This window comes from Nerophis ophidion, linkage group LG15, assembly GCF_033978795.1.
Source record: "Nerophis ophidion isolate RoL-2023_Sa linkage group LG15, RoL_Noph_v1.0, whole genome shotgun sequence".
NCBI classification, from domain to species: domain Eukaryota; kingdom Metazoa; phylum Chordata; class Actinopteri; order Syngnathiformes; family Syngnathidae; genus Nerophis; species Nerophis ophidion.
Genome location: NC_084625.1, coordinates 20,632,226 through 20,654,092, shown reverse-complemented (window position 1 = coordinate 20,654,092; position 21,867 = coordinate 20,632,226). Strand labels below are relative to the sequence as shown.

The window sequence follows — 21,867 nt, the reverse complement described above, 5'->3', positions numbered from 1 at the left end:
GCAAATGTTCGGCTACACGCTCTTCGGAGCAGATGTCGAAGCAAATGCCGCACAAACTGCAAGAGCCAAAATGCTTGTCCCCTTCCTTTTTAATCTTGTGTGCACATTAATTCGGTTCAGAAAATGTTGACTTTGATTGCACAAAATCCTTGAAATTACCACAAATGCACCAGGACTGAGAACTACCAGATTTTCAGCACGTTAGACTTCATGACGTCATGTTTGCTTGCAGGTCAGTTTGAGTTGGCATTAGACATTTTGTTGTAATGTGAACGACTTCATTAAAAAAATTTGGATGTGACAAAAACATCTGAGTTGGGCATTCTTCCCTGCAGTGTGAACATAGCCTAAGACTACCTGCAACTGCTTGTTCTTTTCAATGCCTATTTTGAATTGTTGTGGTTCTTGTTGTTTTCACTGTCGACTTGAATATAATTTTCCAAAACTTCCACTTTGCCAGCCCTTTTCAAAATATTAGCATTTTAAAGTTCCAAAACAGCATTTTCATGGTGTGTCCACAGTTAAATTAACCGGCAGACATGAGCGCCCTGCAGGGGCCTTTTAACGCCTACATTGGTCCATTTATAAAACATCAGAAAAATAAGCTCATAAATATGTACTCTCGTCAGATTCCGCTTTCTCAGATGTCGACGCAAGATGCTGTGGCTGCGAGAGAGCGCCTGCGTTTATGCTCCCGCCTCGCGGGCAACTCGCACGGCCTCGACTTCCAGCCTATGTCAGGAGATGAACCCAGTTCAGAAATCCCTTTATGTTAATATTGCGCTTTGCACGAGCAGACCTATTAATCCAGCTTTAAACCGTATAAGTGCCATTATTCCCTTAATAAGATCACGGGCTGTGCAGTATGGGATTAAATACTTATATCATAACTGACGCTGTCATTTCCTGCGGATGAGGGCGGCTCGCCTCTCAGCCTGTCAGTTCCGCGTTAAAGGATCCCCCGAATTTGCTGCCAGAGCAGCGCCGTGCAGCGGACGGCCCGTAATGGACGTGGGAGAGCGAGGGGAATGAGAGTGGGACCCGTGGGCTGCTACATCCTGCTGCAAAGCTTTGCTTCATTCCACCACACCCGACCCCCTCCTGTGTAAAGTGCATTTTGGCACCACTCCTAAGGTATTGCTCTTTAATCTGGCCCGCTTTGTTGTCGTTAATTGGCTGTTGGAGGCCACCTTGCATTGCTAAGGTGCAGAAACTTCCGGTACTTCTTATCGAAACAAATATGTGTTTGGATAATAAGTGTTGGAATCTCAAAGTTAGCCTGCAGAACATTGCACTACTAAAGCTTAACACTCAGTCAGGTGGCTCTGTGACCCCCTGGCCCCCACATCCAATACAGCATAGATGTCAGTTCAGAGGTCGACCCAAAGGCCAAAGGTTGCGTCTTTCTTGACTGAGCTGAGCCCTTGAACTCAACTCCACATTTATCCCTTTCTTTACCCAGCATGCCAGGAAGCTTTCCCCAGGGATCCCGCTCCTCCCAATTTCTCCGCCAGCCAGCGGAGGAGAGATTTAGTTTAAGAACAGTTGACGGGAGCGGGGGGGATGTGTAGGGCCGAGGATTCGGGGGGGGTCAGAGAATGAGTTGGGGGTTTGATACAATCCATGATGCTGTTTAATGGGCAGATAGGAATGCGAGAATGTCGGGAAATGCCTCTGTTTTTCTCCTTCTGAAAAAACGGAGCAATTCTCATCTTGACATGTTTGGCCTGTACACTCCCACATGTAGCTGAACCCATGTATGTTTACACTAGTTGGCAGGTCAGGAAAGTAACAACCAAGAATGGAACATGATTCTTTCTCCCCATATCCAACAGCTCATCCGTCTCCCTACTTTCTTAACACCCCCTTTCTCTCCGCTCTTGTCTTTGCAGAGGATGAGAGCTCAAGCTCGCCCTATCACCGCGAGAGGCGCAACGCTCTCAGCTCCACGAGCGCAAGGCCTGGCGCCCCCGTAACCGAGGAGCCCTCTACCTCCACAGAGGAGCGCCCGACGCTGCTCAAGAAGGAGCTGCATGGCTCCTTGCCTCACCTGGCTGACCACGCCCTGCCCTACAGGGGAACTTTCTTCGCCATGGACCCCCGCAACGGCTACCTAGACTCGCACTATCGTAAGTTAATACTTTGTAATGAAACTTGACCAAAGCTTTTTGTCACGTGTCTGTACGTCTATACATTTGTAGGCTGTGTTAGTATAGCCAGCGTGCCCAACTAATTCCCTAATTAGGGCGGCCTGTCTGACCACGAGCTCTCATCAACACCCACTTCAAAAGCCACAAAGCCGCACAAATTGAAACCTGACTAGCCCTTCCTCTTTCTCCCCCTTCACATCTGTGGGTAAGTCAGGAACAGCCGCTGTGGCCTTGGTGAGATCATTTGAGGCCAAGGTGTGATGGATGGTGAAGTGTGTGTGCAAAAAGTGGACAGTCAGTTGTCTGATTGGGAGGTTAATTGCTTGTTTGGTTTGCTGTCAATTGGCTGTGAATGGGGGCAATCTGAGCAGGTCACAGCAGCGGTAATGAAAAGTCTACGAGACCCCAACCATGTAATGTAACTCTATTTACTCAACCTCCACATGCTCCCTCCAGCTTAGACGCCTGAGAAGGTAGCTCTTTAAGGGAGAGGTTACTTAAAAGAAGGCCACGGTGTTGTGGACAGGACCCTTGAGGGCAGTACATTAATGGCCATTACATCCTGAGCTAAGTCAGCAACATTGCCACTTCTCATTTTATGAACGTATGTGTGGACGGGTGTGTGTGTTTGTGTGTGAAGGAGCGCTGGAGGTTGTGGACCATGAAGCACTTGGGGGTCGGGGAGGCGAAAGGGATCGCACTGCGGCTTAAGGTCATGTGGAAAAGTCAATCTGATCACCACGCTGCAGAAAGTCCAAAAAGCGCAGTTAGCTTCATGAGTCTCGGCTTCAATTTTTTTTTACATTGACTTTGTGCTGAAAACAACTTTCAGTGCAATATGTAATCCGACTGAATTCCAACAACGGAATGCTTTTGGCCAGTGTCTCATCTTTATTGATTTGCCCAGCCACTCGTTTCTTTAAATTTTTACGCAATACCCTTAAAAAGTCTGATACATTCCACATGGTTTAACCTACTTATTAGGCCGGTGAGTCATTCCTGCCTATTTATTTTTTATTGGGATGCCAACCCACATTCACATACAAGCTGTTTATTAGGTAAACAAATGAGACATCTGTTCCTTACATAGAAAATAACAACACAGAGTTAGTGCTGTAATAATAAACTAACAAACAAAACGCGTCTGTCATTTCTGTGCTCCTGGCTATGCTAAGGAAGAGTTATGAACTGTGTAAAACCATTCCTCCTGGCCCCAGGTGTTGAGAACATGGCTTCCCCTAACTGCCCCGCTGGTCAGCAGAACAGGAAGGTTCCCCCCGCCTCCCAAAACCTTTGCCCTCCACTCCGTCCAGGGGGCCGCCAGTCCTGCGCCCCAAGTGTGTAACATGCAACACACAAACTTCTCTGTGTCACCTCCCCAGAATTCATCCCAGGTGTGTGTCAGTGATGGAGAGGGGAGGCCTTGCTCCTTTTGTGCTGCGCTTGCACAGTGTGCGAGACAACGCAACACCACACAACGCAACACACAGCCGGGTAAATCCGATTACTCTTGGTTCTTGCCTGTGTCAATGCTTAATGCGTCTAAATGCGACGGCACCTGCGGCCTCCCCACACCTGGTGTCTGCCTCCTAAAGTGGCGGCGATGCGCTGCCGAGAAGAATAACGAGAAAAGAACAAGGCGAGGCTGGGTTGTTGTGGCGAAATCCCTGCTATTCACCAAGTCGTGTGAGCCCCTTCCTGTCTTTCGTCTGTGGCCTGAGAATGTGTGTTTACTTAGGGCTTTACACCCACTTGAGTGCAGCAAAGAGGAGCCACTAAGGGACTAAACATGGCCCCTATTGTTAGCATTAGCTAATCGTGGTGATGCCTGAGCCTTAGCCGCTTTTCTTGGGCAAACACTGAATAAGAGTCCATATCCTTCTTACCACCACACTAATACATGAGGCTTTGCTGAGGGATAAGAAAAAAGGATTGAGATGTGGATTAATGAGGGAGGAGTGTGTTTGTTTTTTTAAGATCTTAATTGTCTGGAAGTGTGAATAGGATGTGTGGTGGCGACATCTGTTTACATTATGTGCCGATTAGCCGGTCAGTGGTCCTGCAGCAACAGTGAGCCCACTTGCTGGCGAGGCCTGCTCTTCTTTAAAGCGCGCCTTTCTTGAACACTTGCCCTTCTTTGCCAACTATAAACACATCCGCGGCGGGACTTAAAGCCCATTCTTTGCCACAGCTTTCTTGCAAATGTTAAAACTGTGCTAAAACACCAGAGAATGTGCAATGAAAGGAGACAAGCGGGTGAAGTAAAATCTCTTCCGCTTTAAAGACATTGCTTAAGCATTATTTTGGCACTTTGTTTTTTGGCGATATAATATCTGCAAAAGAGCAGGTTGTTCACATCCCATCAGTCCAATGGCCTTCCTTGGTTGCCCCCTTTTAACAAAATCTCTGTGCTGGGGACAAATCCTCGCAGGGAAGCCTTGTTGTCTTTGACTGATGAAACAATCTGAGCCTGCTAAGCTGGATGAAGCAAAGGCATGGATCTCATGGCTGCAGGATTCCCAGTAACCCAGCCTTCTGAGTTTGGACAGAGGTGACTGCTACCTGGATCATATAAGTCCGAAGAAAGGTCTACAGAAGAAAGAGCAGAAAGGACCCAATGTTGGGGGGTTTGTTCAGTCACGGAGGTTAAACTCCAAAACTGCTGTGGTGAGCTGATCTCCGAATCGCTGGGGCGCGGCACGCCAGAGCCTGCGTCCGTCCATCCGTCCGTCCCAATATCATAATGTTGCTGACCACTGAACTGAGTGAGCCAGCTGTCACCACGGGGAACGTGATCCGCACAACAATGGCCTTGGAGTGTGGACAAGTAATTACAGTGCTTCACTTCATGTGGACTCCACCAGACATTTCCATTTATCTTGAAAGTGAAAAGTGTATGTTTAGGAGGGGGAAAGGGGTTGCAGCTCCAAGGAATGACCCTCTGAGAAGAAACTTTCAAGGGTGTGACAAGAAGAAGCTGGCACATGTTCAAACAGAGAGACTTGTTTAGAAGTGAGAAGACACGGGTAAATGTTTGTCTTTGTGAAGGCTTCAATATTGGCGTTTTTGAGCGTGGTGGCAAGGTGCAGTCCCTCAGCAGCGTGCCGCCACAAAGAAGCCTCGGGCACACTGCAGGCAAGCGAGAGGGATGCCTTGCATCCGCTCGCTGCCTTTCATCAGGACAGAACAACACGGGCCTAGTGCTCTTCTGGGCCCCGGCGGTCCAGCACACCAGGGATAATCACATGATCCCCTTTTACAGCTTATTAGCGGCATCTCTCGCTGTCAGATAGGCCGTGATCTCGCATGCACGTTCCTCTTTGTAGCGGCTCATGACTTAAGGGGGGGTTAAGCAGAGTTTCAAGTGTACCATCTTAAAAGTCATGTGACGCGCTCACCACTCGCAAAGCTGATGCGTTTGAACGGCGCGTCTCCGAATAATGGCGGCTCTCATTAACAATGACAAGATTAAATGTGAAAGGGCTAAAGGAGAATTAAGCAGAATTTCCAGGGAACTTAGCATGTTCAAAGAAGAGCATTTCTCTGTATCAGTGTTGCAACATCTGTCCGCGCGTTGTACTTCTTTTTACTCCAACTTTAATCATCGCATTCACTGAGAAGAGCACGCTCATAACACACTGCTGATGTTGCAAGGGCTTAAAGTGAAGATTTGTTGCATCTTGACGAAGTGGTGACAATGGAAACAATTTGATTAAAGCCTCGCTAGCCTTTCTCTCCCTCCTTATTAACACTTCAGCAGGATAATCACTTCTCTCTGCTAGTCTGTTCATGCCCATTGCTCATGTTTTGTGTTTGCATGGCGACCATAAACCACCTTCATCCTTTTTAGTCACCAACCTCTCATTTTCAAAATTAGGCACACCTGGACAGTCCAATGAGATCCAGTTCTAGAGCTCTGTGTTACTCTACTAGTGCTTATTTCATAGTACAGCAGGTCTTTGGTCTGTCTACGAATGAGTTCCGTTCCTACGACGATGATGTAATTTTTAGACTTAGAGACTTAGACATAGACTTACTTTATTGTCATTCAAATTTGAACCTTACAGTACAGGTAAGAACACAATTTTGTTGCATTAGCTCGTTGTAGTGCAGGATAAAAAAGCAATAAGGTGCCGATATAAATAGATTTAGTGTACAGATAAATATATTGCACTTTTACTTATGCATCCACGTGTGTTATGTTGTCTTTATATTCCAGCGAGTTAATCAGTTTTTTGGGGAAATTGAGGGGATCATTATGATGCGTTTAAGAGTCTTATGACCTGAGGTAAGAAGCTGTTACATAGCCGGGAGGTTCTGCTATGGAGGCTGCGGAACCTCTTTTCAGAGTCCAGCAGTGAAAACAGTCCTTGGTGGGGGTGGGAGGAGTCTCTACAGATATCTGAGCCCTGGTCAGGCAGCAGCTTTTTGCGATCTCCCGGATAGGAGAAAGATGAGTCCTGATGATCTTTTCCACCGTCCTCACCACTCTCTTAATTTGAGTGTAAGTCAAACTTAAACCTATAATATAGCTAAATCATCACACTGGTCACTCACATTGTACACAGAACACATCATGAAATACATGTAAAATATAGTAATGCAACGATTAAATACATGAATTAGATGAAGAGTCATAAAAAAGAAAGAACGACTCCTTTCCTATCTCTTGTGAAGGGATAGGTTTATTGGGAGGATGAAGTCTCAATAAAAGACCACTTTCCTGTCTAGTTATCACTGTTCAATTTCTAGTAGAATATCCCTTTCACATGTCCTTTATCTTTGATGCAGCCAATGTTGATTTCTCCACCTTCTCAGCATTTCACTTAACTTCCTGTTTGTACTTTATTTTTTCCTGACGCACTGCCATCAGAAGTGTGTACCTCATGCTGGGGAGACCTAATGAAGAGAAACAAGTTCACAGAACAAAAGTGATGTTATTCTTCCTCAGTGTACCGCCCCTCGACTGCGTAGTGTTCTGCCCTTCGCACGTAACCAGTTCTCTCTTTTTTTTGTACAGCATCAGTAATGTACGGGAGAATCACAAAACACTGCGGCAAGGTGACTGCCTGTATGTTTATTCTTGTGGTTGTAGTGGTTTGTAGTGCCGTGTGATTGTAAACCTTTAGATTTTCCAATACTGGGGTGTCCAAAGTGAACCTCTGACTTGTGAGTTTTATTGCTCAGAAGAAAAAACAACGGTAAGAAAATGTAAGAAAAAAGAGCAGAAAGACATAATTTAACGGAAAAAAAGTACAACTTTTGATTCTCATAACTCAGATGCGCACCAAGGGCCGGAAGGGTGCAAAATTCCAAGCATGCGTGGGCAATTTTTTAAATAAATAAAATAAACTACGCAAAACAGATATTAAACATATTCAAAGACAAAACGGTCAATGTTGTGTTAAAGGTGACAAAGTGTATAATTATTAGTTATTACAATAAAAGCTTCTACTTTTTCAGAGTAGATCATGTGTTTTTACTCTTTTTTTCTTCCACATTAACTATTGATATTCCCTGACAAATTTTTCTAAGTCAACAAAACTGGGCCGCACTTTGAACACCCCTGTAATAACTACTGATTAAATACGTTGTCACCTGTAACAAAGCTGACATTAAGATGTGTCTTTAAATATATACATGTCTCATTTTAGACTATTTTTATTTCACTATGTATATATATGTATATATTAAAATATATATTTTAATATATATATACTGAAATACTGAAAATACTGAAAAGTCAAAGTCTGCGGGGGCCATTTTAATATATATATATATTAAAATATATATATTTTAATATATATATTAAAATGGCCCCCGCAGACTTTGACTTTTCAGTATTTGGCCCTTGGTGAAACAAGTTTGGACACCCTAGCTCTAGTGCTGTATGTCGTTTAACTTATTTGGCTACATGCTGATGAGCAAAGTGTGATAAAAATATTACCAACCACCATGATAGCTTTATAGTGGAGTGTAAGAGAGGCTACAGGAACAAGCGAATGAAGGCACAGGGAGTGGTAGAAGTGGTGGTTGGAGGTGGGGATGTGTGAGTAACAAAAGCCTGAAATGAAGAGAGACATAAAAGAATAGGAGCACAAGGAGGTCAGGCCCATCACAGGCTTTAGTGTTGCCTTCAAAGATGCCTGAGACAGGTGGCAGCTCCAGACAATCTCACAGTGCAGAGCAGCATCCTCTCAGGAGGAGATAAGGGATTCCTCCATGCAGGCACCTTCCTCCTCCTCTCCTTCACTCACCTCCCTCCCCCCCTCCCTACTATCTTAGGGTTCTCTCAGACGCTTTGATGTTGCTCCTCCTCGGCGGCGGCGCCGCCAGCATGATCGCGCCGCTGCGGGCCACAGGGGCGGACTTTTGGGAGCCGACTCCAGCTCTCGGCCCAAGCAGCGCCCGGGCCGACACTTTCAGGTCTCATTAAAGTGCTCCGGCGGTGGTTAATCCTCTTGAAGGTTTACACGGGCCCCAGTTTGTCTCTGCGCCCAGGCTGCGGGGAAGCCCAGAGCGCCACCTGCGTGACAAAGACTCCAAAATCACTGTGACACAAGTTCCTCTTCACTTTCTCTCTTCCCTCTCCATTTTGCCTCTTGTCTCCCTTGATAGCACCTCAGCCCAGCACTCCATCTTTGAGGATTATTTTGGGGTGGAAGCGGTTGACAGGGGTGCAGTAAATGGATTACAAGTTTGTCCTTGTTTTGGGATGCTGCAAGCAAGGGAAAGCGAGAGACGGGCTTTGAACAGGCACTCCAAAAAAAAAAGACGAAGGCTTTAAGAAAGAGGATGGTGTTTTAGAAAGGATAAGGTGTCAAAAAAGTGAGCAAGCAAAGACAGGAAATGGCATTTTTTCCGCATGTTATTGCACTCAGAAGACCTAATTGTTCCAAAGGTCTGGACCCCCACTTTTGGCCTGAGGGCTGCAGACAGAAGCAGGCAGTCATTTGTGAGACTGGCTGTGACTTTGGGCTTTGTCTTTGAGCGCAATAACGACCAGAGACCTCCAGAGGCCTGTGCAGACGTTCCCTATTATCTGAACCCGCTTATGTCTACAACCAGTCTCTGTTGAACATCTCATCCGCCGTGTTCTTTTTTTTACTAAACAGGGCCCGTTTAAAGGAGAATTGAACTTTTTGGGGATTTTTGCCAATCACTCACAAGAACAAATATGTTTTTATTTATTTTTTTATGCATTCTATCTTGTAAATCAGTGGTTCTCAAATGGGGATACGCGTACCCCTGGGGGTACGTGAAGGTATGCCAAGGGGTACATGAGATTTTTTTTTAAATATTCTAAAAAATAGCAACTATTCAAGAATCCTCTATTAATATATTTGTTGAATAATATTTCAACAAAATATGAATGTAAGTTCATAAACTGTGAAAAAAAATACAATTGCAATATTCAGTGTTGACAGCTAGATTTTTTCTGGACATTTTCCATAAATATTGATTTTAAAGATTTCTTTTTTTGTGAAGAAAGGTTTAGAATTAAGTTCATGAATCCAGATGGATCTCTATTACAATCCCCAAAGAGGGCACTTTAAGTTGATGATTACTTCTATGTGTAGAAATCTGTATTTATAATTGAATCACTTGTTTATTTTTCAACAAGTTTTTAGTAATTTTTACATCTTTTTTTCCCAAATAGTTCAAGAAAGACCACTACCAATGAGAAATATTTTGCACTGTTATACAATTTAATCAATCAGAAACTGATGACTGAGTGCTGTATTTTACTTCTTTATCTCTTTTTTTTTTTTTTAACCAAAAATGCTTTGCTCTGATTAGGGGATACTTGAATTAAAAAAATGTTCACAGGGGGTACATCACTGAAAAAAGGTTGAGAACCACTGTTGTAAATAAATGCTAAAAACATCCAAAAACCTCTACAACATTTTATATACACATTTTATGTAATGTAATCACAGGCACATTCATACAAACATGTAAAATGTACATCATTTACTTATTTTAAGCATCCAGCGACACATTCATTTCACAGATGCAACACAAAATTCGCTATTTCATTTAACTACATCACCTACTACCATTAATCATGGCAGACATCATTAGAGACAGCAAGGACGACTTTGGGACGGATGACGATCCAGAACCTGATTTTGAGCCTGAATATAAGGAGGATGAGCTACAAGTTTTAGAAGCTGAGTGTTAAACAGATCTAGCAAGTAGCACTGTTTCTAAGTGCTAAACAAGAAATACAAACTACGAACATTCAAAAAAAAAAATCGCTTTCTGTACAATGTCTGCTCTCACTGGGATGCTAACTGATTGGATGATGTTCTTATCTTCCCGTTTAGATAAATTTAACATCCATCAATCCATTTTCTAGCGCTTGTCCCTTCGGGGTCGCTGGAGCCTATCTTGGCCCCATTCGGGCGGAAGGCGGGCTACACCTTGGACAAGTCGCCACCTCATCGCAGCGCCAACAGAGATAGACAGACAACATTCACACTCACATTCACACACGAGGGCCAATTTAGTGTTGTCAATCAACCTATCCCCAGGTGCATGTTTTTGGAGGTGGGAGGAAGCCACGCAGTCACGGGGAGAACATGCAAACTCCACACAGAAAGATCCCGAGCCCGGGATTGAACTCAGGACTACTCAGGACCTTCATATTGTGAGCCAGAGGAAGTAACCCTTCTGCCACCGTAAAAAAATAAAATAAATTATTAAATAAGCTGGGCGCAAACGAGCATTTTTTCATGTCTTTCTCGCCTTCCACTATCCGAGTGAGAGGCTTAATTTCTAATCTAGAATTACATTTTATCAACTCAGAGGCGATGCAGCAGCTTGGCTCAGTATGTCAATAGCTGCATAAGCTAGTTACAGCTCTGTGATCATGATTCGGCTAAAAGTGGTTCCTCAGCGTTAGAGCTTATAATAACAAAATTGCTAATACTTGGTTAACATACAGAGCACAAGTTGTAAATGAAGTATAACTGGTGGTTTTTGGATGTTTTTTCAGAGGGCTTTGTGGAATTAATAGATTACTCCCATGAGCGGCATTGTTATCCCCATCCAAATGATCAGAATCAGGTGTCCTAATCATTTGGCCCGACCACAGGTGCATCAAATCAAGCACTTAGGCATGGAGAGTGTTTCTACAAACATTTGTGAATGAATGGGCCCCTCTCAGGAGCTCAGTGATTTTTCCAGCGTGGAACTGTCATAGGATGCCACCTGTGCAACAAATCCAGTCGTGAGATATCCTTGCTCCTAAATATTCCAAAGTCAACTGTTGACTTTATTAGAAAAGAAAATGGAAGAATTTGGGAACAACAGCAACTCAGCTACGAAGTGCCAGGTAAACTGACAGAGAGGGGTCAGCGCATGCTGAAGCACATAATGCAAAGAGAACGCCGACTTTCTGCACAGTCAGTTGCCACAGAGCTCCAAACTTCACGTGACCTTCCATTTGCCCACGTACACTACGCAGAGAGCTTCATGGAATGGGTTTGAATGGCCGTGTAGCTGTATCTAAGCCATACATCACCAAGTCCAATGCAAAGTGTCGGATGCATTGGTGTAAAGCACGTCACCACTGGACTCTAAAGCCGTTCTCCGGAGTGATTGATCACACTTTTCCATCTGGGAATCTGATGGACGAATCTGGGTTTGGAGTTTGCCTGGAGAACGGTACATTTCGAACTGCATTGTGCCGAGTGTGACATTTGATTGAGGAGGAATTACGGTGTGGGGTTATTCTTTGGGAGTTGAGCTTGTCTCCTTAGTTCCAGTGAAAGGAACTTTGAATTCTGCAGGATACCAAAACATTTTGGACAATTCCATACTCCTAACCTTGTGGGAATAGTTTTGAGCGGGCCCCTTCCTCTTCCAACATGACTGTGCACCAGTGCACAAAGCAAGGTCCATAAAGACATGGATGACAGAGTCTGGTGTGGATGAACTTGACTGGCCTGCACAGAGTCCTGACCTAAACCCGATAGAACACCTTTGAGATGAATTACAATAGTGACTGAGAGCCAGGCCTTCTCGACCAACATCAAGTGTGTGACCTCACCAAGGCACTTTTGGAAGAATGGTCGAAAATTCCTATAAACACACCCCGCAACCTTGTGGACAGCCTTTCCAGAAGAGTTGAAGCTGTAAAGATGCAAAAGGTAGACCGACATCATAGTGAACCCTGGGTTAGGAATGGGATGGCACTTCAAGTTCATATGTGAGTCAAGGCAGGTGGCCAAATACTTTTGACAATATAGTGTATGTTCTGGTCTTATGGAAGGGTTGTGAATGATATGATGACGTGTTGTCTCCTTTAATTAAACATTGACATACAGTACATGGGCACATTTTGTTTGTCAACAAAATAAGAGGTTATTTCTTAAAAAAAAAGTTTTGTGAAATGGTTAACTTTCTCATTTTCAATAAGTAGCGTGAAAGAACAAAAGTGACATAACTACTGTCGTGTTTAGCTACACAGCAGATGAAAGTGTAAAATATGTGAAAAGAGTTGGACTTTTACAGATCTCCAAGACAAATGAATCAGACAGAGGCAGAAGTAAAATAGATGGGTCTGGTGCTGGCGAGTTAACTTGAGGTTTAAATCAGCTGCCTTGTGTTGGAGACATATCACCGTTTGGAGGGGGATGATCTGAAAGAGATAAAGATGGGGGAAGAGGAGCGAGGTGTAGTGCTGCGTTTCGGCTAATAAAGTGCCGTGTAAATCTCCCGTCAGTTTGGGAGGAGGGGAGGTTTTTGGGTGGAGAGGCCAGCACGCAGCGCTTTGTTCGCCTCCCCTCCCAGCTTATCCCAATCTGGAGAAATTCAGCAAATGTAGGAGATAGATTGGCACGCAGCAGAGGCCTGGTGAAATAACCCTCACTCCCTGATCCACAGTGGGATAGAGGAGGAGGGAGGGAAAGTGGGCTGCTGCCTGAGTTGGATGGTGCTGTGCATGCCGACTTCCTCTCCAGCAGGACAAGGGTCCTTGGGCTGGACTTTGTGAAAGTCAGCTTCCTGTCTCTTATGCAGTGGACTCTCAGAACCTGAACACAATTAATTCCACGGGGATCAAAGTAAAATTCCCTGCAATATTTGACAATTCATATGAATCCGGATGTACTTTAGACACTCTGAAAAGCACTCTGCTGCTGCCGGCCGCACAAACCTGATATTAACTCCAACTGTTTACCTCCAAACTTAATCATAGCTCTGTTTTAACTCAGCGGATTTGGGGCCTCTCCAAAGGTTGTAATTTGATCTATTTTTAACGTGTTTTTTTTGAGTGGACTATGGGATCACCGTTTTACATTGCAACATTTTTTTTTTTTTTCAAACAAGGTCGAGGAGAGGCAAATTTTAAGGAGTTTTAGGAACCCGCCTGTAGAAGTTTCTCAACTTGCAAAACACATTATCTGTTGTGAAAAACTGCATGCACTTGGACAAGGTTTCCGTATCATGACACATCTTAAGTATGGTGTTATGCAGGTTTCTTATGTGGTTCCTCCAGTGTGGCTCTTGAGTAGACCTACTTTATTTCTGGTGCAGTTCCAGAGTAATTTTATTTAGCTATGGCAAAGTTTCATTGTAGTGATAGGATAGTTATGTCATAGGGCAGGTTTATTGCATTTCAAATGTAGTTTTGGGAAGTTCTAGTTCCGGTTTAGTTTTTGTCTATTTATTTTGTATATTAAATTAAGCATAGTTTCAGTGTAGTAGTAGTTTAATTCTAATGCAGTTGTAGTATAGTTATTCTATATTGTAGTTCAGTTTTATGGCTCTATTCATTGCAATGTTTTGATTTCGATGATAGATTTAGATATTATATAGGTCTATATATTGTAGGTCTATTTCTTGCTTAGTTCTGGTCAGGAGCGTTCTACCATTAGTCAGTCACAGGGCAGCTGCTTGGGGCCTTGAGATGATCAGTGGCTCCAAAAAGTAAATTGTATCTGGTAACTTGTATAGCGCTTTTCTACCCCTTTTTTAAGGAGCCCAAAGCGCTTTGACAGTATTTCCACATTTGCCCATTCACACACACATTCACACACTGATGGTGTGTGAATGTGTAAAATCAATTGTTACCGTTGTCTTCTATTTAAAATAATTCTTTATTTTTATTGTGTTGATTTTTGCTTAAAGGCTTACTGAAACCCACTACTACCGACCACGCAGTCTGATAGTTTATATATCAATGATGAAATATTAACATTGCAACACATGCCAATATGGCTTTTTTAGTTTACTAAATTGCAATTGCAAGTTTTTCTTGTTGAAAAGTCGCGGAATGATGACGTGTACGCGTGACGTCACGGACTGTAAGGAAATATTAGCGCTGCGCACACACACAGCTAAAAATCGTCTGCTTTAAACGCATAATTACACAGTATTTTGGACATCTGTGTTGCTGAATCTCTTGCACTTTGTTCAATTAATAATGGAGAAGTCAAAGTAGAAATATGGAGTTGGGAAGCTTTAGCCTTTAGCCACACAAACACACGGTGATTCCTTGTTTAAAATTCCCGGAGGTGAAGCTTTCCTATGGATCAGAGCAGTCAAGCGAACATGGATCCCGACTAAATGTCAACCAGCAGTTTTCGGTGAGAAAATTGTGGTAAAAATTTGCCACTTACGGAGATCAGCTGAGCTTGTGCCGTCCATACAGCTGCCGTCGACTTCCATCAGACACTGGCCTCAAGACACTCGTAAACACACCCTTCCGACTATCAGGTACTAGTAAACTCACTAAAACACTAGCAACACAATAGAAAGATAAGGGATTTCCCAGAATTATCCTAATAAATGTGTCTAAAAACATCTGAATCCGTCCCAATGCAATCGCGTTGTTTTTTTTTTCCAACTTGATTTTTATTTTTATTTTTTCTAGTCCGTCGCTATCAATATCCTCAAACACGAATCTTTCATCCTCGCTCGATAATAATAATTGTTGTTTTCTCCGTCCGAATAGCTCTTTTTGTTGGAGGCTCTCATTATAAACAATGTGAGGATGTGAGGAGCCCTCAACGGGTGACGTCATCGTCTGCGACTTCCGGTGAAGGCAGGGCTTTTCTGTTAGCGACCAAAAGTTGCAAACTTTATCATCGATGTTCTCTACTAAATCCTTTCAGCAAAAATATGGCAATATCGCGAAATGATCAAGTATGACACATAGAATGGACCTGCTATCCCCGTTTGAATAAGAAAATCTCATTTCAGTAGACCTTTAATGCTTAGTCAATTGTGATGGTTTTCGATGGTTTTCCCCGCATCTCTTATTGCAGAAGGGTCTATGTTATAGACAGACCAAAACAAACCTTTTGGCACGGTTATAGGAGGTTATTATAATGACTAAACAGAGTAACCAAAGTAGAACGGAGAAGAGGAAAAGGCGAGAGGAAAGCAAACCTTTTTCTCATTGACAGAATGTGTACACACAGCATTAACTACTGTCAGCGCAGGATGCAAGTAGAGAGCAATGTTTTTCATCACAAATATGTAAGTGTTGAAGCACTGCAATTTGTAAGCTATTGTAGCCGAGGGTCTGGTAAGATGTAATGCAAGCTTGATAGACAGGAACTGCAGGGGCACTTTTTTAAAGTCAACAGTCTCGTCCCGTTTAAACACGGCCACCGTCAACTAGCAAGAGTTTTCTTTTTCCCACCAGTCACGCACTTCCAGGCTTCACAATAATAGTGCTAAATCTGGTACAATGCCGCCATTAAAATAATGATGTCTCAAAAATGCCTTACATTTTACTAAATGTCTCATGTTATTTTGTTATGTGGAGGGCTCTACTGAGGCCCTCAAATGACTACCGTGTTTTTCGGACTTTAAAGTGCACTAAAAATACTTTCATTTTCTCAAAAATCAACAGTGCACGGTATAACTCAGTGCGCCTAATGTAGAAATTAATTCAGGTTGTGCTTACTGACCTCGAAGCAATTTAATTTTGTACATGGTGTAATGATAAGTGTGACCGGTATATGGCAGTCACACATAAGAGATACGTGTGTACTGCATGATGACGTTAGCAGCAAGCCCAACACTTTTATCATATTTCATTGAGAATATGGAACATTACACACGGCTTTCAAAAATGTTTTCCAAATGTTTTAATACGACTTGGGTAAGCTGCGAAGCCGCGTTACAGCTACAGTAGTCAAGCGTAGTGTGCTTCAACATCCAGGTATTACTAAGGTGTGAGGACCCCGAAATGGCACTAATTAGGAGACATCAACTGGTGTTTTGTTTCGCGATATTATGCAAAACCAACTTTTACTACCTATTGGTTCCTGCTGATGTGTATTTTGGATCTGCAGTCCCGAAAATCTGCGCAAATCCGCCATTGTAGTCCGCGCTGACGACGTAGTTAATAAGCTCGTTTTTCTCTATCTTTTTTGGGGCATTCCTCCTCTGCTGTTGCCATTTGTAATATAAAGTAGCATACAGTTTTAACGTATGCCTGTCAGTAATTTGCTATGGATGCGCTAAAAACTACTGGTATAGTTGGTTTACATAATTCACCCACAGAACTTTAGTTATTTTTAGAGAATTCTGGTCGGACGATTTTTCACGGGACACATTTCTGGTGTTGTTGTTGCACTAGTAGTGATTCACGGATGATGAGATACTGCTCTGTTGTTAGCAAAGTCCGAATGTCATTACAACAGTTAGCTCCATCGTTTGACACTCCTTCCTTTGACTCCCATCCTTGCACGCAAAACCGTTACAACAAAGAAGATGGGGAGAAGAAAATGTCGAAGTGGAGCCACATGAATAACACCCGCCCACAAACGACGGATTCGTAAGAAACATAGTCAAAAAGCGGCCTGAAGATTGCCTGTAATACATAATCAATGCAACAATTTGACCAGAGAAACACCATTACATGTTATGTGGACCACAAGGAAGTGTTTTAAATATAGAAAAATTAAATCATAATATGACCCCTTTAATGTGTTTTTTGTACAAACCCCGTTTCCATATTGGTTGGGAAATTGTGTTAGATATAAATATACGGAATACAATGATTTGCAAATCATTTTCAACCCATATTCAGTTGAATATGCTACAAAGACAACATATTTGATGTTCAAACTGATACAAAATTTTTTTTGCAAATAATCATTAACTTTAGAATTTAATGCCAGCAACAGGTGACAAAGAAGTTGGGAAAGGTGGCAATAAATACTGATAAAGTTAAGGAATCCTCATCAAACACTTATTTGGAAGATCCCACAGGTGTGCAGGCTAATTGGGAACAGGTGGGTGCTATGATTGGGTATAAAAACAGCTTCACATAAAATGCTCAGTCTTTCACAAGAAAGGATGGGGCGAGGTACACCCTTTTGTCCACAACTGCAAGAAATTTAGGGATTTCAACATTTACGGTCCATAATATCATCAAAAGGTACAGAGAATCTGGAGAAATCATCCATGTAAGCGGCATGGCCGTAAACCAAAGTTGAGAGACCGTGACCTTCGATCCCTCAAACAGCACTGTATCAAAAACCAACATCAATCTCTAAAGGACATCACCACATGGGCTCAGGAACACTTCAGAAAACCACTGTCACTAAATACAGTTTGTCACTACATCTGTATGTGCAAATTAAAGCTCTGCTATGCAAAGCGAAAGCCATTTATCAACAACATCCAGAAACGCCGCCGGCTTCTCTGGGCCCGAGATCATCCAAGATGGACTGATGCAAAGTGGAAAAGTGTTCTGTGGTCTGACGAGTCAACATTTCAAATTGTTTTTGGAAATATTCGACATTGTGTCATCTAGACCAAAAAGGAAGCGAACCATTCAGATGGTTATCGACGCAAAGTTCAAAAGTCAGCATCTGTGATGGTATGGGGGTGCATTAGTGCCCAAGGCATGGGTAACTTACACATCTGTGAAGGCACCAATAATGATGAAAGGTACAGACAGGTTTTGGAACAACATATGCTGCCATCTAAGCGCCGTCTTTTTCACTGACGCCCCTGCTTATTTCAGCAAGACAATGCCAAGCCACATTCAGCACGTGTTACAACAGCGTGGCCTCGTAAAAAAAAGAGTGCGGGTACTTTCCTGACCCGCCTGCAGTCCAGACCTGTCTCCCATCGAAAATGTGTGGCACATTATGAAGCGTAAAATACAACAGCGGAGACCCCGGACTGTTGAACGACTGAAGCTTTAGATAAAAGAAGAATGGGAAAGAATTTCACTTTCAAAGCTTAAACAATTAGTTTCCTCAGTTCCCAAACCTTTATCTTGTGTTGTTAAAAGAAAAGGTGATGTAACACAGTGGTGAACATGCCCTTTCCCAACTACTTTGGCACATGTTGCAGCCATAAAATTATACGTTAATTATTATTTACAAAAAAAAATTAAAGTTTATGAGTTTGAACATAAAACATCTTGTATTTGTAGTGCATTCAATTGAATATGGGTTGAAAAGGATTTGCAAATCATTGTATTCCGTTTATATTTACATCTAACACAATTTCCCAGCTCATATGGAAACGGGGTTTGTATAAAAATAGACATGAACAGACCTGCTCATTATCCGAAAAAATATGCTAAATAGGCCCCTGTTTATGGTATAGTCCTTCAAGGAGGTGGTTCTATTTGTGTTCACTTTTTCGACGAAGTAGAAATGTGGTTTTAGTGTAGTTCCAGTTAAGTCCTGGTATAGTTATTTTCTATATGAAACATCATTCCAGTGTACTTGTATTTGAGTTCTCATGCAGTTCTCTTGTCTGTTCTGTAGATTAGCATGCTTCAGCGGTGAGCTCAGCAGACGGCGGTGAGGTGGCACAATAAAATGTGTCTTCATATGTTCCACATTAGCGAGTGCATGGCAGACTTCTGGAAGCCCTGCGCTCACTCCGCTTTAGTTGCTTATGACAATATGTCAGGGGCTCTTTGTGCTCTCGCAGCCGAGCGTCGTTGTTTAGGGAACCGTCCCGCATGGTCGGGCTGCGGGCGACGCTGCGTTTGAGCAGTGTCACTGAACCTTTACCAGATGGGCGGAGGAGGTGGAGGAGACGATAAACTCTCGGTGCTGAGTTGACAACAAAAGACGAGAAAGGGAAATTGTTTATGAAACCTGACAGGGATTTACAAGCGGAAGCCAACATTCTCAGTGGATCTCCTCTGTGGGAACTTTCTTGACAAAAAAGGAGATTATCCAATAAGAATTTTGCAAATGATGTGCTTTAGGCTTCATCCCCCTGACTTTTTTTTCTTTTGACAGCATTCAAGTGTCCAACAAAGGACAAGGCAATTACAATCCGCCATTTAATGAAAGAGGAACTTATATTTTGGTGTGTTTGCGCTGGCGGAAAATTAATGAGCCCCGTCAAAGTTTGCCTCTAATTGCCTTTTCATTAAGTCCCACTTGTAATCATGTCTTAATGACTTCCACGAAAAAAAGAACAAAAGCAAAAAATGAACAGTGCTGCTCGGCATTGTGACATCAGGGTCATTATGGAGGTTTGGGGAAAAAGATTGGGATGATGACGAAAAGTCCTGATCAAAAGCTCAACCCCCCTTTCGGCTTTTGAGTTGGCAGCGATGGTGGTACAACCAGCCGTGTGTGTGTGTGTGTGTGTGTGTGCGTGTGTGTGTGTGTGTGCCCCCCCTCCGCCTCTTTTAGCTGTGTTAGCGGCCTCAAGCGCCCTCCTTGAATATCCAGAAGAGCGGCGGCAATTTAGCCCGGGAGTAAACATCGAGGAGTCCCCACAGGAAACACTGGAGATGGATTGCAGGATGGAGCCTTCCCCCCTCCTCCTCCCCCTCATGTTCCCGCCAGTGTGTACATTCCCCCCAGTGACACATGGCTGTTTGCCTCGCTAATGGAGGGCCGCCATGGCGTAAAAGAGGTGGCGAGCTCTATTTAGACAGTGCTCGGGTAAAGTAAACTCGGGAGCTGGATTCAAATAAACCACAAGGGCCACAGAAGGAGGAGGGAGGGTGTATTCTGGGTAAAGCAGAGCAATATTAAGTGTACATGAAGCCATCCTCTCATTAAGTGCAGGTGAGTGATGAGGTTAATGAACCTGAAAGGTGTTCCTCTTTTTCTGCATAAAGCCCCACTTGTTGAGCCGTCGGCCACCTGCCATCACGTCGCACGATGCTAGATGTTTTTTTTTTTTTTTTTTTCAAAAAGCACATTAAAGCATCAGAGACTGGCTGCATGAAGGTATGCAGATGTTGACACATGCTTTGCCTCAGGCTGCTGAACCGCAACTTGGCAGAGGTTTCACATTAAAGTAACACATGCAGTGTGTGTGTGTAAGAAAATGAAGTGTTTTTTTTTTGTCGCTGAGGTTGAATGTCATCATTTGTTGTTACTTTCTGTGCAAGTTTGAACTCCCAACACAACCATCAACCACATTGTTGTAGGTTGTTCAACACACACACACACGCACGCACGCACGCACGCACGCACGCACGCACGCACGCACGCACGCACGTACGCACGCACGCACGCACGCACGCACGCACGCACACACACACACACACACACACACTTTCAACTATTTCTACATCAAACATAAAAGTGCCTCTTTTTGCAGTATTTAACTTTCTTTTTATTGTTTTTTCAAACAACTTATCAATGTGAGCATTCAAACAAAGTTTATTAAATTTATTTTTGACTATTTTTAAAGTTGTGTAATATTAGTTTTCTTACCAATATCTTAGATGCTGATACCTACATTTACAATTCAAAGGTGGAACTGGGAAATATTACCAGAGTCTTTGCAGCACGGGGCATCAGTAAGTAAAGTTTACGTGACCACACAAACCAAACATTAATCATTCATCTGGACTAAGTCCAAGTATAGAGTTTGTCCCAATACAAATATTTTTGAAGCAGTACCGGTACCAAAATGTATTTAAATACTTTTCGATAAATTTTTAAATAAAGGGGACCACAAAAATGGCATTATTCGCTTTATTTTAACATAAAATCTTATGATACATTAAACATGTTTCTTATTGCAATCAAATAACAATTTGGGAATAAGAAAACTTCACTTTTAGTCGTAGGTTATCAAACGGCTTACAAAGGCTCATAATTTGGCTGCTGACGTATGCAGTAACATATTGCGTCATTTGTGGCGGTATTATTTTGTCAAAATTATGAGGGACAAGCGGTAGAAAATGGATTAGTCATTTACTTGTTTATTTACTGTTAATATCTGCTAACTTTCTGTTTTAACATGTTTTATCTACACTACTGTTAAAATGTAAGAAGCACTTATTCTTCTGAGTACTTCACATATGTTTTGGGTGATACCACAAATTTGGGTATTGAACCGATACCGAGTAGTTTCAGGGTCATACATCGGTTATATTTGAAGTCTTCATGTGTCCAGGAACTTATTTCCTGTGTTTATAAACATAATTACAATTTAATAAAATACAAAGGAGTTTGTGATGATAAAAAAAATCTTGATATACTCAGTGTAGTATCGCCTAGATATGGCTCTTGTACTTGATATTGTTAATATGGATATTTGAGGAGACCCACCGTTTTGTTTACATTCAGGAGCCCAAGCTTGCTGTCGTTGGTGACTGAGCTATTGCGTCCTCTTACGGTGTGTAGTGAAGCCTGTTTAGCTATTCCTCATCCTGCAAGAATGATACTTGTAAGAACTGTAATTTATTTGTTGCAATGGAGGCGAGGATTAGTGATAAAGAAGTAGCTGAAACACTATGGCGAGA

General features: G+C 42.7%; 1 protein-coding gene across 1 annotated transcript in view; it reads left to right on the top strand.

Moving 5' to 3' along the window:
* gli3 (GLI family zinc finger 3) overlaps positions 1-21,867 on the top strand; it is a 173,785-nt gene that overhangs the window by 69,187 nt on the left and 82,731 nt on the right. The window contains exon 3 of the mRNA XM_061921678.1: positions 1,893-2,129. Within this exon, the coding sequence (XP_061777662.1) occupies positions 1,893-2,129 (237 nt within the window). The remainder of the gene's footprint in view (positions 1-1,892; positions 2,130-21,867) is intronic.